The 19,645-nt window shown below is 35.3% G+C and overlaps 1 protein-coding gene across 3 annotated transcripts in view; it reads right to left on the bottom strand.

Annotated features, from left to right (window-relative positions):
• LOC142344809 (protein hu-li tai shao-like) overlaps window positions 1-19,308 on the bottom strand; it is a 66,259-nt gene extending 46,951 nt beyond the window's left edge. For 2 of the 3 annotated variants that reach the window (XM_075396783.1, XM_075396781.1), the window contains exons 1-2: window positions 19,010-19,307; window positions 17,076-17,274 (exon numbers count right to left, since the gene is read on the bottom strand). In XM_075396783.1, coding sequence (XP_075252898.1) covers window positions 17,076-17,274; window positions 19,010-19,126 — 316 coding nt within the window. In that variant the 5' untranslated portion in view covers window positions 19,127-19,307. Of the gene's footprint in view, window positions 1-17,075; window positions 17,275-19,009 lie in introns of all 3 variants that reach the window. The other variant, XM_075396780.1, reaches the window with a different exon arrangement.
• Between the last annotated feature and the right edge of the window lie 337 nt (window positions 19,309-19,645).

Raw genomic sequence — 19,645 nt, 5'->3', positions numbered from 1 at the left:
GTTTTATAATGCACTAATAAAAAATCTCAAAAAATTCAGAGATTCATTTTTGGTACGAATCCAAAAATAGGAACACCTGAGAACAAAAACTGAGCATTTCTTCGGCACACACTTAACACACGGAGGACTAAATGCCATCATGCTCAATGTGATGACGCCATTCTGAATTTCTTTACTATTGTCTATGGCTTGCTAAATTGTAAACTCTATTTCCCGTCTCAGACAGTTAGAAAAATAGAAGCGAAATTACATAGCAGGCAAAACGGGGAAATAATACATGTCGGGTGCGTGAGCGGCGCGCGGTGGGAATAAAAAACAAAAAAAGCACAGAATACTTTTCCTCAAAAAACGCAGACAGTATTCAATATCCCTACATAAATAGCACACGTGTAAGTATAGTATGCGATAGACTACTGAGGAGAAACAGAAAAGGTAATTCCTTCTTATTTTTTTTAGAAAAAGGCAGAAGAAAAGCATGCGTATTGGTGGATTTACATGTAAAACCATTGGAACATTTCAGGCTCAACAGTTTAAGTGCAAAACTGAACTGAACTAGGGGACCTACAAACTGCATTCTCTCGCTTTCTCTCCATTCATATATACTATAATACAGCATACAGCATGGTGACTATGGATTACATATATATCTAATGTGCACTTGGCGCATACACATGCAAATGGTGTGTATTCAGATTTAGAATGAGAGGGGGAGAGAGAGAGAGAGAGAGAGCGGAGCAAAGGAACCGAAAGAATAGTTCTAATCTATCGCTTGCAACTGTAGTGAATAGAAAGCATTAGCAATAGCAGTAGAAGTAAAAGTGACAAACACGTGGAAATGGTGGTGTTGGTGGCGGCGGTGGTGGTATTTCATATAGTATACAACTAGCAAGTGCTTTCTGCTATTTTGTCGCTGTTTCCCCCAACTCATTGCCACATTTCCACAGTGGAAACTGGGAGCGGAGCTTTTATCTAACCAACAAACTATCCAAAATAGCCAGACCTAGTTCCCTGTTTGTGAGGAATATACCATCCCCTCCATTTATTTGCCTTGGTTGATCGTTAGTAACTAAAAATTTGGTTCTCGGCTAACTATTACAAACTTAGCTATAAAATATTCGACTATTTTTAGTTCACATATGCGTAATCATTTCATTTTCTATTCATTAAGTGTTCAAACTTGTCCGAAAAAGACCAACTTTATCAACCAGAGACAGGAATCTTCACACATGTGTGGTGAAATCTTTCAACGTTAAATGCAAAAAAAAAATTGTTCTCGAAGGCGCCTTGTATCTACACATGCATGGATAGTGAAGGTCAAAATACTATACAACTGATGAAAAACGATGTGAATAATACACAACAAAGAAGTATATGATGCGTAAAAATATCTCAAGCATAACAACACAAATTTTGGTGGCTGCACTTCGTATATTAGACACATGTGTTATTATTAATCATTGAACACTCGCCTATCTTTTCCAGACATTCAATTAAGTCGAGAGATGATCAAGTTTTGATAACACCGTATTGCATCCACAGTACTAATTGGTACTTCCGAGAAATTGCATTACATCTGTTCTCTTAAAAAATCACTAAACCGTTTATGTAATTTATAATTTATTGTAAAGTGCTAGTAAAAGCAGCTATTGTTTATTACTAGTGAATTGTTCTCAAACTTGAAATTGGCAAAATTTTTTGAGTTTTTTTTTCAGAGTCAAAAAGTGTTCTAATTTGACGTGCAGTTTCAGTAGGATTCTAAAACTGTTCTTAATTCAGCTTCCAAACTGAAAGCTTATAAGCTTAATACTAATGTCAGCTAGCAAACACTCTAATGAACCTATTTCTCATTGACTTAATGACCGGGCTTTATCGGTTTATCCCGTCTCTTCTGACCTTGGCTGTATTCACTATCTTGAGTAATTCATTCAGTGAGTGGATTTAAAAACCATTCAGTTGAAACAATGAGTAAGGTATGTCAGAAGTCAAACGTGAAAATCGTGACTTATGTAAACGAAGAACGAGATCAAAAGGTAAAGCGAATTAAAAACATAGCAGAACCAGTCCTGACGTACAATTCAGAGAATTTCCATTGACTAAACGAAAAATTAGACATAGAACGGACTATGAGTGAATTGCGAAAACCATTTCCAAAAAACTACTAGCGAGAAATGGAAATTTGGTTCAAACAAAAACTAGGCCCCCTAATGAACTATGAATGGATTGGGAAAACCATTTAGAAAAATCAGATCCAAAAAATTGAAAAACCAGTAAAAAACAAAGCGAAATTGCCGCACGTGAACCAAAAACCACTAGTGAGAAAACGACTTTTTGATTAAACACCAATTTCTCACTCTTCTTTAAAAATAGAGCGAAAAAATTTAATGCCGCAAAACCACTCGCTTTTCCGCTCCACTTCCTGTTTCGGCCTGACCAAAATCACGACTCCGATTTAACTTCAGAAATCATGAAAATTTGTGAACAGATCTAAAAAAAACAGCGTTCCAATACAATTCAAATTCTTTGAATTGTATAAAAAGGAGAGTGCTTAAAAACAGCCGTTAAGAGAGTGACGGCGGCTATTAACGATAAAACATGACTATCCTTCAACGGAGAAGTATTTTAACAAACAAACAGAATGGACCACACAAACGCACACTAACAGGATAAAACAAACTATCAATAAAGCGATAAACTGATAAAGAGTCCTCAAACCATGTAAGACAACACTTGAGCGCAAACTTTTATTAACAGCAAACTCATCTCAAAAAAGAAGATTCCAATCATTTCGCTTCCACGTTTTTCAGTGGAGTAGTTTTATCAGGGGGTAGTTCACTAGCCAAGAAAAAACTACTAAGGGCTTGAAAAGCATAAATGATAGGCAACGGAAGATAATAATCGGCGACAATTAGCATTAAACATTGTCTTTAAACATAAAAAAGCTAGTTATCAGCCTTTTTTCAAAAAGACAAACTAAACATAAACCGACAAATGTCGGAAGAGTTGCTCCTGAACAACACGCGAGGCTGTGAATTCAGGGGATGTAGCCTAGATCCATTTTTCTTTAGGGGTGCAAAAAATACTGCCCCGCCCGGGATTCGAACCACTCACCTCCCGAACCGTGACCCCAAGCACTTCCAACTGCTCCATCAGAACCCTAGTCTTGCTGTGCTGCAACCAATTTATATTAGCAACAAGCTTTAATTCGGAGTGAGAGTAATAGAGATCACTAAAAAACTAAGAACGAAAGCGTGAAAAAGTCACTTGAGGAGCCAAAGAATGTTCTAGAAAGCGCAAAATGGTCCAGCGAAAAATTTGCATAAAAGACTAACACGTTTACAATAATTGCTATGAACTTCGTTCAAAAGCAACTAATCACGAAAAAACGGAGAACTCAAGTCTAAAAAAGTCACTCAAGAAGCCACCGAATTTTCTAAAATAAAGGCGCAAGATCCGTAATTGAAACAAAAGCAGTTTTGCATAGAAAAAAGACAGATACAATTACAACAAATGCTCCATAATTCACGCAAGAGCAATTGAAAACAATAAAACATGGTCATGACAGCAACGCGTTCGTGTCTGCAACTCCTCTTCAGTGTTGCAGCCAATTTTACATTCAGAGGTTGGTAAACCTTTGAGAATTGAACCTCCATTTAATTTCATCTGGTTTAACAACCTTCTTTCGACAACAAAAATCAAATTTGCCACAGGAACAATTATCTAGCAAAAATGACACTGAGAAAAACAAAATTCTACAAACTTTCTTAGAACAACCAACGATTTACAATTTTACGATCAAATAGGAATAGCTCAGTATAGTTTGCCTAGTGCGACTACTAAGCAATGACATTGAAATATTATATTGGCGTCAATTCGCTCAGTTAATTCACACATGAACCAACTCCAATTAAAGCGATAAAATCTCCAAAAAACCCTTAACAATTTAAAATTTAGCCTGTAAGTTTTAGGGGGTGGCATTTGAACCTCCTTTCCATTTGAGGACAATTAAAAGTACCAATACCCAAGATTTATTTTTTTTAAAAAAACTTTGATAGAAAAACTTGTCAAATTGATAGAAACAGTAAGAAGTAACGTATTTGATCCAGCAAATAGGTGCCAATATTAGTTTCTATATGTACTTCAACAACACCAAGAAACATGCTAACCTGTTATGGGATCAACTGAGAGAACAGTAAACATTTATGCGGGATTAATATAGCTAAGGGTACAATCTTAAGGCACTTCCAATCAACAGAAAAACGGTGAACTCTCTCAGAAAATCAGTTGGAACTCTGAAACTGACCTTCATTAAAAACATTTCAGTTAATATTTTAAAATAAGATCTCGGAGAGTAATTGACAACATTCCCAGAAATTTCCCTTCTTCAGCAGTAAGCTGGGATAATTTTGAACCCAGACAATAATATACTAATGTTCAATAAGTAGATAGCACGCATCCACAACATTTCATCACTATTTCAAATCCATTATTCTATAATTCAAATAAAACAGCTATCATCATTCGCAATATTATCCACTAAAATCGCAGTGTGAAACAACTAATAGCTACAATATAATTGCCCTTGATTTCGGCCGGTTAAATCAAAAATACACGGCAACAATTCAGCTTAACAGTGCTGTAATATTACAGATTAAGTTCATAAAGGTTCACTTGGGAATTGGATGTTTTCGACAGGTCAGAGGGAACGAAACATATCTCGCGAAGAGCAGTCGGTTGACCTTGAGTGAAACGTTGTGAGAAAACTTTAAAACTCTAAATGTTCGCTTGAAAAGAACAATCTTTCTTTGCTGTTGCAGTCTTATCGCACAAGATTCCAATTTGAGTGTTATCTTTGATTTAATTTGCTTTTTACTTTATTAATTTTTTTTTCTATTGTTATCACTCGGCAATGGAGATGGAGGCCACATCATCATCATCAACGTCCGAACCCATAGCTTCAGAGGTTGTCGTGAGTACTATTCAAGACACAGAAGTAAGTGTATTGAAAAAAGAAATCGAACTCTTGAAAGCAAAAAATAACTCACAGGACGAAGAAATTAGGGAACTAAAAGCAAAGCAAAAAAATATTAATGATCGCCTAAGAGCGCAAGAGAGATACACGCGAAAGGACTCGTTACTAATCGTTAATCCCCCCTTCGATGCTCGACAAGTTTGTAATGTAACGCACGAAACTTTAAAATTTTTTGAGAAATTCTTGGGGGTCGAAATTACTGAGGACAGTATCAAAGCGTGTCACATTATTCCCAATTCCGGAAACGAGTTTCAACTGCCAACAGTAATATGCAAATTTATTTATTTTGCCGACAAACAAAGTGTCTATGAAAAAAGAAAACGACTGAGAAAAACAAAAAACAGGATAAACAACAAATTCATCTATCTAAACGAGCCCCTACCAGAATATGAAGCTCAGATCAAAAACGAAGCAAACAAACGAAACATGATTACTGCAACACACAACTGTGCAGTCTCGGTTTTAGTCGAAAATGGTAGAGAAAAGGCAAAATTCGTTAAAATTAACGAGATAGAAGATTTGGACTCAATCAATGCTATAAAACGAAAAAAACATTTCGAAATATCTTCTACTGACGATGTTATCAACTCACCTGCATACAAACGACTTAATATCCAAAAGGAATAGAACAAACGGCATCTCACAAACTCAGTAACTGTAATAAAAAGCTAAAACATAACTCATTTTTGTTTGGTTTCTTTAATGTGTATAATATGAGCACAACTCAAGATTTAGGGTAGAAACTTATCGCCAGGTTTAGGTGCGTAACGTTTTGATCATGTTTTTTAAACCTTTTTTGCTCATTTCTTAAGTTTTTTTATTTTTTTTATTTTTTTTTAAATTTCATAAATTCAGCTTATATATGTATAAGATAACCTCAATTTCAACTAAAAATCTTTAAAAATTGTTTCAGCCCTGTGCCTGTGATTTCCGCAGGCGGCGGCCTGTCGGTTGTGACCATGAAGACGCAACCATGAAGACAGGGCGCAGGAGAGCAATGAAACAGAATGTTTTGATTTGTTGCTGGTGATTTCCGCAAGCAACAAACCAAAAAAAAACAATTAAGCACTGTTATATCAAAATAATTGATAGTTTTATACAAGAAAAAAAAACAGACTGAAATGGCAGGGAATTGATAACGAAAAGTGTCTCTACGTCAACAATGACAAATAAAAGAATCTGTAATCCCGTACAGTTCCAATTTGTTCTTCAAAACATTCGATCCGTATCTAAGAACCTAGACGAGTTTGAAGTTTACATTAATAGCATGTCTCAGAAACCTGAAGTAGTTTGCCTTACTGAGACTTGGTTAAATCCTAGCTATAACAATAACTGTTTTTCTTTGAATGGTTATCGAACAATTATATCCAGCAATCGTAAAAAAAGAGGTGGAGGTGTTGCATTCTTCTTGAAAAATAACATAAATTGTCAGATAGTTAAAAAATTAGAAACGAATTCCGTTCAACTACTAACAGTCGCCATCAAAACCATAAAAGAAGAAATCTGGTTCTCATGTATTTACATGCCACCAAATTGCACTAATGAAGCCAATTTCTTGACGGTTGAAAGATATCTCGACAGCCTAATGGTTGACCCAGAAACAAAACACGTACTATGTGGGGATTTTAATGTGAATTTTTTAGTAAACAGCAAAAAAGCCGAAAGCTTAAAAAGCCTTTTAGCCGGAAACGGTCTCAGTATATCAAGCAATAACGACCCAACGAGGGTATCAAATGGCAGAGGTACGCTCATTGACGCAATATTTTCTAACTTTTTTATAGAAACAAAAGTTAAATCAACCAGCATAACAGATCATCACACGGTAGAAGGTTCTTTTGACCTCAATGGCAGTCCAGAAAAGTATTTTAAAGCTCTAAAAAGCCGCAATTGGCATAACCTAGATAATCCAATTACAAAAGAAAGACTCGAAAAGGATCTCAGGTATCAATTTGAGGTCCACAGAAGTAGTTTAGAACTCTTACCAATTGACAGAGCCTTCAAAAAACTTCACGAATTGCTCACAGAAGCATTAAGCAGTCACCTTCCTGAAAAATATCGTACACAAAAAAAAGAACGAAAATTGGATTGATAATGAGGTTAAAAACTTAGCGACAAAAAAACGTAGTCTTAAGAAACTGGCAGATACAACTGGAAGTCCACAAATTCACGAAAATTTTCAAAAAACTTGTAAAAACCTTAAATCTCTCATCAGATCTAAAAAACAAACTTTTTATCAAAATCTACTTAAAACCGATTCGGTAAAAAACAAAAAATCTTTTTTTGAGCTTTACAGATCTTTAGCCGGCAATTCAGAGTCCTCTAAAGTTGTCTGCTCGCAAAATAAAGTAGATGAGTTCAATGAGTTCTTCGCAAACATTGGGAAAAAATTGAATGCAGAATTTTTAACAAGAAGTGCCGTTACGATAGAAAACCAGAGTCAAAGTATGTTTCTAAAATGGATATCTGCAAATGACGTAATGTACGCTATCAACAACTGTAAAAACAAATTTAGTCTTGATTGCTATAACTTGAACTATTTTTTCATTAAAAAAGTTTCTGACTGCTTAACAGCTCCTTTACAACTCTTGTTTAACAGATGCATAGAACTTGGACAATACCCAGAGAGTTTGAAAATAGCAAAAGTTATACCATTCTTCAAAAATGGAAATAAAGATGACCCATCAAATTTCAGGCCCATCTCGTTGCTACCAATTATAGGGAAAGTCTTTGAGCGGATTATATTTGATCGAATTCAAAACTACCTAAACGTTTTCGAAATTCTCTCAGATTCACAATTTGGCTTCAGGCACGGGAAGAGCACAGTCGATGCCATTGCAACCTTAATAGAGGAAATAAGATCAAATCTCCACAACAACAGTGAAAAAACCAAATGCACCTTTCTAGACTTAAAGAAAGCTTTTGATACTGTCGATCACAAGATTTTACTGCAAAAGTGTTATAGATATGGTCTGCGTGGTCCAATATACAACATTTTAAAATCATATTTGTCCAAACGAACGCAATATACTTTAATTGGAGATAAAAAGTCCAAACTGAATCTTATAGAACTAGGCGTGCCACAGGGATCAATTCTTGGCCCACTGTTGTTTATTATCTAAATGAATGACTTAAGTTTGTCCCAGAAAAAATCAAATGTTATTTTATACGCCGATGACACTGTTGTGAAGAGCAGAAGTTCTGCATCGAAAATTGACGATGATCACGACAGAGCACTAGATAACGTCAATGATTGGCTCATAAAAAATAAACTAACACTGAACAAGGAAAAAACAAAAAGCATGCTTTTTGTAAAGAAAAATAAAAAAAATGTTGTGTCAAGAACATTTATAAAAAACACTAAAATTGAAGAAAAACAAAGTTTCAAATACCTGGGCATCGCGATAGATAACGATCTACGTTTCACAAAGCACTCAAAGCATGTGGTCACAAAACTTTTGTCGAATTGTTCTATCTTTTATAAACTAAGAAATGTTTTGAGAGAATCACAGATGATAAAAGCGTTTAAAACATACATACAGCCAAAAGTACAATACGGAGTCCTGATATACGGGTCAACAACAATCACAACTATTAGGGAAATAGACAAAGTTATCAAACGTATCGTGCGGCTAATTTTTCATCGAAAAAAGTTTGAAAGCACTTACGAAGAAAGAGTAAAACATAGGATCTATTTAGCCTCGGAGTTACATGCCTATGAGGTTCTTAAGCAGACACTAAAAAACATAAGGGGACAATGTAATATTTCACCAATTTCAAAGGGTTTCTCAATGCAAAATTGACTTAAAAAAAGCAAGCGGTTGATTAAAAACAAAATAACTCAAGGTAAAAATCTATTTCACAGTTTTTCAATAATAGTTAGGATAAGGCGAGTCTTAAGAATGCTTCTAAGAATGATGAAATAATAGAAAAGATTGAAAACATGTCTACTGCCGAAACAAAAAATTTCTGTCATCAATTTCTAGATAATTATATTTTGGGTAATGAGGACATAGTCAGACTGTTGTATGAGTTTTAATATCACAACTCAAAGGCGTTCCATAACCAGAATAAAGTTTTCACTAGGTTTAATGCTACCTTCAAAAATAGTGCTTCCTCTTTTTTTTTCTTTCTTCATTTTGAATCACTTTCATCCAGATAAACTGAACGAGACACTTGAGAACGGGCCATCGGCCCAATAGTGCTCTCCCACAGTCAAATATGTGATTGTATTTGTACAAGTAAATGTGAAAAGCTACTTATTGACTGATGGAAACAATTTATTATTATTATTAGGTCAAATATGAGCAGACAAAAACAATGAAAATTTGTAGAATTTTAGTAGAGTTGTTTTTGCAGTTTTTAGCACTTAGGTTTACAGGAAGAGCAAAATATTAGTAGTAGAAAATATCGATCTCATGCAAACGCAAAAGATTAAACTAGCGTCAGTAGAAAAAGGCCGAGACCACAGCAAAAATTTCAAAATTTTGCTAGTTGAGAACACCTCTGAACGGCGAATTGCCCAAAACGCAAAATGCGCGTTCGAACCACTTTTCCAGCTCAAACAAACGAATACCAAAATTAGACCATCATTTGGATGATGAAATATTAATAATGTGTATATTGGTACCTCCGCAGCATAGATCCGCGATACGGTACCAATATACACATTACGCGGATCTATGCTGCGGAGGTACCAATATACACATTACTAATATTTGTCAAAAACTTCTGGGTCTCTTTAGCAGCTACACAGCTCTATAGTTTAAATCATCCTTAGAAACTAACATCAAATCAGTTTGCGCAAAGCAATATTTTTTTTATTTTTTTTAAATTTCATAAATTCAGCTTATATATGTATAAGATAACCTCAATTTCAACTAAAAATCTTTAAAAATTGTTTCAGCCCTGTGCCTGTGATTTCCGCAGGCGGCGGCCTGTCGGTTGTGACCATGAAGACGCAACCATGAAGACAGGGCGCAGGAGAGCAATGAAACAGAATGTTTTGATTTGTTGCTGGTGATTTCCGCAAGCAACAAACCAAAAAAAAAACAATTAAGCACTGTTATATCAAAATAATTGATAGTTTTATACAAGAAAAAAAAACAGACTGAAATGGCAGGGAATTGATAACGAAAAGTGTCTCTACGTCAACAATGACAAATAAAAGAATCTGTAATCCCGTACAGTTCCAATTTGTTCTTCAAAACATTCGATCCGTATCTAAGAACCTAGACGAGTTTGAAGTTTACATTAATAGCATGTCTCAGAAACCTGAAGCAGTTTGCCTTACTGAGACTTGGTTAAATCCTAGCTATAACAATAACTGTTTTTCTTTGAATGGTTATCGAACAATTATATCCAGCAATCGTAAAAAAAGAGGTGGAGGTGTTGCATTCTTCTTGAAAAATAACAAATTGTCAGATAGTTAAAAAATTAGAAACGAATTCCGTTCAACTACTAACAGTCGCCATCAAAACCATAAAAGAAGAAATCTGGTTCTCATGTATTTACATGCCACCAAATTGCACTAATGAAGCCAATTTCTTGACGGTTGAAAGATATCTCGACAGCCTAATGGTTGACCCAGAAACAAAACACGTACTATGTGGGGATTTTAATGTGAATTTTTTAGTAAACAGCAAAAAAGCCGAAAGCTTAAAAAGCCTTTTAGCCGGAAACGGTCTCAGTATATCAAGCAATAACGACCCAACGAGGGTATCAAATGGCAGAGGTACGCTCATTGACGCAATATTTTCTAACTTTTTTATAGAAACAAAAGTTAAATCAACCAGCATAACAGATCATCACACGGTAGAAGGTTCTTTTGACCTCAATGGCAGTCCAGAAAAGTATTTTAAAGCTCTAAAAAGCCGTAATTGGCATAACCTAGATAATCCAATTACAAAAGAAAGACTCGAAAAGGATCTCAGGTATCAATTTGAGGTCCACAGAAGTAGTTTAGAACTCTTACCAATTGACAGAGCCTTCAAAAAACTTCACGAATTGCTCACAGAAGCATTAAGCAGTCACCTTCCTGAAAAATATCGTACACAAAAAAAGAACGAAAATTGGATTGATAATGAGGTTAAAAACTTAGCGACAAAAAAACGTAGTCTTAAGAAACTGGCAGATACAACTGGAAGTCCACAAATTCACGAAAATTTTCAAAAAACTTGTTAAAACCTTAAATCTCTCATCAGATCTAAAAAACAAACTTTTTATCAAAATCTACTTAAAACCGATTCGGTAAAAAACAAAAAATCTTTTTTTGAGCTTTACAGATCTTTAGCCGGCAATTCAGAGTCCTCTAAAGTTGTCTGCTCGCAAAATAAAGTAGATGAGTTCAATGAGTTCTTCGCAAACATTGGGAAAAAATTGAATGCAGAATTTTTAACAAGAAGTGCCGTTACGATAGAAAACCAGAGTCAAAGTATGTTTCTAAAATGGATATCTGCAAATGACGTAATGTACGCTATCAACAACTGTAAAAACAAATTTAGTCTTGATTGCTATAACTTGAACTATTTTTTCATTAAAAAAGTTTCTGACTGCTTAACAGCTCCTTTACAACTCTTGTTTAACAGATGCATAGAACTTGGACAATACCCAGAGAGTTTGAAAATAGCAAAAGTTATACCATTCTTCAAAAATGGAAATAAAGATGACCCATCAAATTTCAGGCCCATCTCGTTGCTACCAATTATAGGGAAAGTCTTTGAGCGGATTATATTTGATCGAATTCAAAACTACCTAAACGTTTTCGAAATTCTCTCAGATTCACAATTTGGCTTCAGGCACGGGAAGAGCACAGTCGATGCCATTGCAACCTTAATAGAGGAAATAAGATCAAATCTCCACAACAACAGTGAAAAAACCAAATGCACCTTTCTAGACTTAAAGAAAGCTTTTGATACTGTCGATCACAAGATTTTACTGCAAAAGTGTTATAGATATGGTCTGCGTGGTCCAATATACAACATTTTAAAATCATATTTGTCCAAACGAACGCAATATACTTTAATTGGAGATAAAAAGTCCAAACTGAATCTTATAGAACTAGGCGTGCCACAGGGATCAATTCTTGGCCCACTGTTGTTTATTATCTAAATGAATGACTTAAGTTTGTCCCAGAAAAAATCAAATGTTATTTTATACGCCGATGACACTGTTGTGAAGAGCAGAAGTTCTGCATCGAAAATTGACGATGATCACGACAGAGCACTAGATAACGTCAATTATTGGCTCATAAAAAATAAACTAACACTGAACAAGGAAAAAACAAAAAGCATGCTTTTTGTAAAGAAAAATAAAAAAAATGTTGTGTCAAAAACATTTATAAAAAACACTAAAATTGAAGAAAAACAAAGTTTCAAATACCTGGGCATCGCGATAGATAACGATCTACGTTTCACAAAGCACTCAAAGCATGTGGTCACAAAACTTTTGTCGAATTGTTCTATCTTTTATAAACTAAGAAATGTTTTGAGAGAATCACAGATGATAAAAGCGTTTAAAACATACATACAGCCAAAAGTACAATACGGAGTCCTGATATACGGGTCAACAACAATCACAACTATTAGGGAAATAGACAAAGTTATCAAACGTATCGTACGTTTCACAAAGCACTCAAAGCATGTGGTCACAAAACTTTTGTCGAATTGTTCTATCTTTTATAAACTAAGAAATGTTTTGAGAGAATCACAGATAAAAGCGTTTAAAACATACATACAGCCAAAAGTACAATACGGAGTCCTGATATACGGGTCAACAACAATCACAACTATTAGGGAAATAGACAAAGTTATCAAACGTATCGTGCGGCTAATTTTTCATCGAAAAAAGTTTGAAAGCACTTACGAAGAAAGAGTAAAACATAGGATCTATTTAGCCTCGGAGTTACATGCCTATGAGGTTCTTAAGCAGACACTAAAAAACATAAGGGGACAATGTAATATTTCACCAATTTCAAAGGGTTTCTCAATGCAAAATTGACTTAAAAAAAGCAAGCGGTTGATTAAAAACAAAATAACTCAAGGTAAAAATCTATTTCACAGTTTTTCAATAATAGTTAGGATAAGGCGAGTCTTAAGAATGCTTCTAGGTTACGATGATGAAATAATAGAAAAGATTGAAAACATGTCTACTGCCGAAACAAAAAATTTCTGTCATCAATTTCTAGATAATTATATTTTGGGTAATGAGGACATAGTCAGACTGTTGTATGAGTTTTAATATCACAACTCAAAGGCGTTCCATAACCAGAATAAAGTTTTCACTAGGTTTAATGCTACCTTCAAAAATAGTGCTTCCTCTTTTTTTTTCTTTCTTCATTTTGAATCACTTTCATCCAGATAAACTGAACGAGACACTTGAGAACGGGCCATCGGCCCAATAGTGCTCTCCCACAGTCAAATATGTGATTGTATTTGTACAAGTAATTGTGAAAAGCTACTTATTGACTGATGGAAACAATTTATTATTATTATTAGGTCAAATATGAGCAGACAAAAACAATGAAAATTTGTAGAATTTTAGTAGAGTTGTTTTTGCACTTTTTAGCACTTAGGTTTACAGGAAGAGCAAAATATTAGTAGTAGAAAATATCGATCTCATGCAAACGCAAAAGATTAAACTAGCGTCAGTAGAAAAAGGCCGAGACCACAGCAAAAATTTCAAAATTTTGCTAGTTGAGAACACCTCTGAACGGCGAATTGCCCAAAACGCAAAATGCGCGTTCGAACCACTTTTCCAGCTCAAACAAACGAATACCAAAATTAGACCATCATTTGGATGATGAAATATTAATAATGTGTATATTGGTACCTCCGCAGCATAGATCCGCGATACGGTACCAATATACACATTACGCGGATCTATGCTGCGGAGGTACCAATATACACATTACTAATATTTGTCAAAAACTTCTGGGTCTCTTTAGCAGCTACACAGCTCTATAGTTTAAATCATCCTTAGAAACTAACATCAAATCAGTTTGCGCAAAGCTGAAAGTCACACGTCGTGCAGAATGAAATTTGAAACATATCCAACAAACCCTAAGAAACTGCATAAATAGACCGACAGGAATTGAATGACTGCGATAAACTTTGTTTGAGAGCAATTAATTAGGAAGCTGAATTTTCGGAGAAAAAGCGTGCAATGCATGTATTTTTAAAAATGAACCAAGCCTTTTAAACCTTATACTGAGCATTCAATAAAGCTTATTATTGCGCGTAACTACTTAGTCCGTCTGACGTACCATTTCGGAATCCCATGTATCAATACCCATATTTACCTCTCTTTAGTTGGCTTGAAAAATATTCCTCTTGACTATTTCCAACAAGGGAGATAGAAAACCCGCCGCATGTTTACATTTACGCAACTTCGTAAATTCACTCCTTTCAGCTAAGCTTAGCTTATATTTCCACAGGACGCTTTTAACAACCACACACTGGTTCATAGTAAATAAAATAGCACAACCATTTTTGCTGCGATCAGCAGAATACGGAAATTAGCGGTTAGAGGAACTGAGTTCAAACTGCCCCCTCGGAGGCATTTCAAAGAGCAAACATGCACTGCAAAACCTAACCGAGTCAAATCAAATTCACAAATTAGCGAACTAGATTGAACAAGTTGCTCTATCAAAATATAGCAGGCAGATTGCAGTGAACAGCCCCTAGACCATCAAGAGCTTTTCAAAAAAAGAATCTAGCTAGCAAATAGGCAACAAAATAGCTGTAGACTCGTAGACTAGAGACTTGCAATATAAAAAAGAGCTGCAAAATAGACTTACGTGCTGTAGAATAGAGATAGCAACAGATAAACAATTAAGTTGGAGTTCATGGCAAAAATAGCTACTGAAAATTCAAAAATTTTTGAACGTTTTTTTTTAAAATCAAACCGCCTATTTTATTTTGTAGTTGTTTTATTATTAACAGCTGGTATTATATTGCAGTTCTTATCTGTTGCAAACTTAAATGACCTTAAAAAAAGTGTTAAAGGTCATTTAGAGTCAGCGAAGTAAATTTTGAAAAAAAAACATCACCCAATGAGGTTTTTAACTCGTTGCCAATTACCTTAAAACTGACTTCAAGCACACAAGAGCTATATAAAAGCAGTAAAAATGAGGCATGAAAAGATCAGTAAAATAGCCCTTTCCAGGTTTATGGGGTGCAAAGATGTAAAACGAAAAAACGCAGACAACCGAACAAACAACAAGGCGTGCAGAAATTAAGGCAGCGCTAAAAACTACTGTTATAAATAATTATTTCGAGAAATTGCTAAGAATGTCCTTTACTGCCCAGATAAATCGCATTAAAAAGATTAACAAGACTAAAAAATTGTTACAAACATCTTTTGACACCAGTTCAAAAGCAATAAATATCAAGAAATTATGCTCTAGAAGAGACCATAAAAATACAATTAACAGAAGACTGCACCATAAATTTTATTTCTAGCGTAACAGATATTTTCAATACACCTCCATAAAACTTTTTCCTCCATAATACTCCTCCAAAAAAGGCAATGTCTCAACACGCTTAGAATTCTCCAACCATTGAAAGCTAAATTCTATTTCAAGGGAAAAAACTGCAGAGACAAAAACAGTTTTAAACAGAGAAACTACCTCCAATCAGAACAAAAACTTACATCACAGAACCCAAAAAGCGAAAATAACGAAAACAATTGTAAACACATCCCACTAACATCAGGCGAATTGCTCTCAAACAACCGACTGGCTTCGTCAGTCGCTAGCCATCTGTGAATCGTATTTTTGGATTGGAGACTGTTGAGCTGAAAGGCTCTAAGAGCACTTAATGCCCGCTGGGCACCACTTGTTTATCCCGTTTTTGAGGACGAAAAGTCAAATTGACCAGAAGACAAAGCAGTCAAACAAAAAATCGCATAACGAAGACCACAGGACTAATGTCATTGCCAAAAACTTCGTTATGAAGCAATTTAAAATTATAACATAGCCGGCAGATTGCCAGAATAGCTGCAACAGAAGACTTGCAGGCCGTATAATAGAGATAGAAACAGATACAAATATAATTTGAAAAAGTTATCGAAGTTATTTACTACGCAGAAACCTTTTCCTTAGGGACCTTTATTACACATATAAGTTCCTTTGACCTTAAACTAATTCAAATTAAACTTAAGTACAAAAGCCATTTTATTGAGTGAGTTAAGTCACCTATGAACAAAACCTAATCACGCAAATGATCGAAAAACTTTTGCCAGAGTGAGTGAGAAATGACGTCACGCACGCAAATGCCGTTATTGAGAGGAATTTGACCTTTTGAGCTTTGATGTGAACAAATTTATAACAAGAGCGTCAAACGACGAAACAAAAACCAGTATCACCACAATATAGCTCCACTCGGCTTACAGCTTTGCAGCTGTAAAAACTAAACCACACGAAATCAATTATGCCTATCGCACTTATCATACCTAACTAACTATAGCAGCTATTGATCAAATTAAGTGTTCCATGTAACGTACTTCTTGAAAATCGCCATTCGGTCAATATATATTTTAAAAACCCAACATGATAAAACTAGATTTTTCAATGCAAAATTTCAATAGATACATAAAAATAGTCCGATTCAATACACGATTTCAAACGAATGCAAAAAAAACTGCTCGCACTTTCAAAGCAGACAAACTGTCAAATTAACTAGCAGTTTGAGGAAATAATAAAGAGGAAACGAGTAGTCATAAGGGCCGCTAAGGCATGGCAATGGTTCGCGAGGTATTGCCAAACGCGCAGCTCGTGTGGGTTTATTCCCTATCTAAAGTTGAGTTGGGGGATTTTCCACAGTTTTTTTCGAAACCGAGTAGGACCACAGGTTTTAGTCTCCATGATACGGAGGAGCTATATTAGGAAAGAACAAAATGATTAAATTAGATACTAATACCTGCACCTGGAGAATTCTACTAATGCAATTTTTGCAACTCAAACTGATCTTATTATCTGATAATAGACCCTTGAACTAATCTTAAAGGACTACTGCTAAATGTAAAAATGATGATAATCATGTGGACTAACCTTTGGATATTGTGCCAGTGGGTCCAGCTCCATTCGAAGGCAGGAGCATATCAGCCAGGTGTTGCAGTGCCATGACACTAGCTGGGTGAGGTCCGTGGGACAGCTGATAGTCGATTATGTTCTCCAATTCTGTTCTGAAGGCATCACTGTTCATTATGTACGACACTCTCTTCCTCTTCTCCATGTCTTTGATATCCGCCTAAAACATCATCGTTATTCCAGATATTCCTCCAAATGTCAGTCAGTTGAAACAGGCAGCCAGCTTTGCTACACCGAAATCAAGCCACTCTCTTTATAACGAATAATTCCTTCTCGCGTGGGTGTCGCTGGCAAATATTGAGAACCAATTAATTGCCCGAGGAAGAGAAATTGTGATCCGAATACGAGGGTGTGATATCAACACCTCCATTCAACCATTATCAATGATTTTTCAATATTGAACTTTTTGGTTGGAACAAACTAGCATTAAACAGAAGGCTGCTCAATTAGTTGTGAGGGTGAGGAAAGGTTTAAACCTTCAAAATTACCCTGGATAGTATAAAGGTACATGACCTCGGCCGTTTCTGTGGACCGTTGCATTAGAGACTAGCATAACTCTGGGAGAACTATATAGCAGCCGCAAACACTCGGCAATATCAGTTTATCCCGTTTCTTTACACAAGTCACGAAAATTCGTCGGACAAACGAAATACCGGTCGTACAAAAAAATCCGCACAAAATAGTAACAGGACTAAACGAATGCTTCAAACTTTGCTTCAAAGTAATTAATAAATACCTAGGTTCTGAAAGACTCTAGATTCTGAAATGGCATGTTTAACTTTTATAATTATGTTTAGAATAACGAACATCATTGTTTTATAAAAAATTTTGCCCTCATTTGACTAGTCCAATTTATTTCTTCGAAGAATGGGCCACATTTGAAACGATAATCCAGGAATTGCTGCTCTTTTTTCTATTCGGTTTTTGTTAAGACTGCATGACTATGCTTTTTAATTTCTAGTTAATGATCAAGAATATAAGCACCACGTAGTTGACGATTATACTACTAGTAGATTTGGGTGCAGTTAAGTCGCAAAAAAAATCCAGAGCGAAAAATTTCTGTGTTTATGGTTCAATTGATTGTTTTTCATGCTTCATTCTCTTTAGAATCTCTATTCGAACCCATTCAAAGTCAACTTCCTCATTAACTACAGAGGTCGCAAGATTTTATCTTTACTCCTTTCATTCTTGGTCAATACTTCGTTAGTCAATGATGTGAAAATGAGGCCAGTTAAAATGGGGAGGTCCAAAATCGCCCTCAAGCGTTCCTCAACAGCTTTGAACAATACTTACAGCTTCGTAAAGCTGTTAGAGCTGCTCAGGGACTTATGCCCTCGCCCTTTACCAATTTCTTTTGATGAAAAGAAACTAATTTCTTTTGATGAAAAATTAAATTACTCAAGCGATCGACCGAACATTCGACAAGAAAACGGTCAAGCAAAATTCTTGCATAAAAAAGACTGATACTTCGAACTTCGTTCACGAGCAATCAGGTATAAAAACATACTTTCAGTAAAGTAAATAGGAGAAATCATTCCCACAGTTAAATACTTTCCATAGGCAAGTTAGTCAACAGGATGTTCAATGGTCAATTGCTATTCCGATAGTTAACTTCGTGATCGTTTTGTTTTTATCGGTTTATGATGCTAAAACTTTCAGAAGCACCTAAAAGTTTCAGAAGCACCGGTCAAATTGGTTTTATTTAGCTAACAAAAGATTGAGAATTTCTGTTTTGATAGGCTCTTAATGTGACTTCTGTTTTTGCAGGAGCCCGTGGGTCATTTTTTCTGTTCATCGTGTTACATTATGCGTTTCAGTAAAAAATAAAATGAGTTATTTCAACCTTAACAGGAGTTCTAACACCTCACTCAAAATCGAAATAAGACAGAACTCACCTCTATAGCTGCTGGTTTTTCGAAGTCTTCCTCTTCATGGGCAGCCCCATTTGTCATAAACTTCTCCTTTTTGTCCTTGAATTCTTGCTGAAAGTCCTGTTTCGGAGCAGAAGGCATTTTGTGCTGTTTATGTTAGCCAAGCTGGTAGACTAGACACAAAACTGACTCTGCAAAAGATACCAAATCAAGTATTGCACTTAACAGTAATGAAAACGGCTCAATGTAAAACAATCATTGCTCAACGGTAAGTTTCGATCTCTGTATTAGGTCTAATCATTTGCTAACAAATATTGGATGTAAAACAACTATATAGTTTGAACAATTTCTGCAGCAATTTGCGAATCCGAATGATGTTTAACTACGCGATAAGGACACATTCACCGATCACAGCATACTGAGAGGTTATAAGTATTCACTGAAGAATGTGCATTATCGACATCAGTTGCATCTGCAGAACCCATCATTGTCAAGAACTAAGCCAAGAGAAAAAAGTGTTGACAGATAATTAAAAACTTAGGTAGTAGTGGTAGTGGAATAATAGTCTTTAGGAGTCTACGGGTGTCACTTACCCATTTTTTACATAGCATATTTTTCTTTTAGTGTACTGCATTTTTTTTACAGCTACTTTAAAAAAAA

This window comes from Convolutriloba macropyga, chromosome 8 (genome assembly GCF_964194025.1).
Source record: "Convolutriloba macropyga chromosome 8, txConMacr16.3, whole genome shotgun sequence".
Classification (NCBI taxonomy): domain Eukaryota; kingdom Metazoa; phylum Xenacoelomorpha; order Acoela; family Convolutidae; genus Convolutriloba; species Convolutriloba macropyga.
This window is presented reverse-complemented; position numbering and strand designations above follow the sequence as displayed.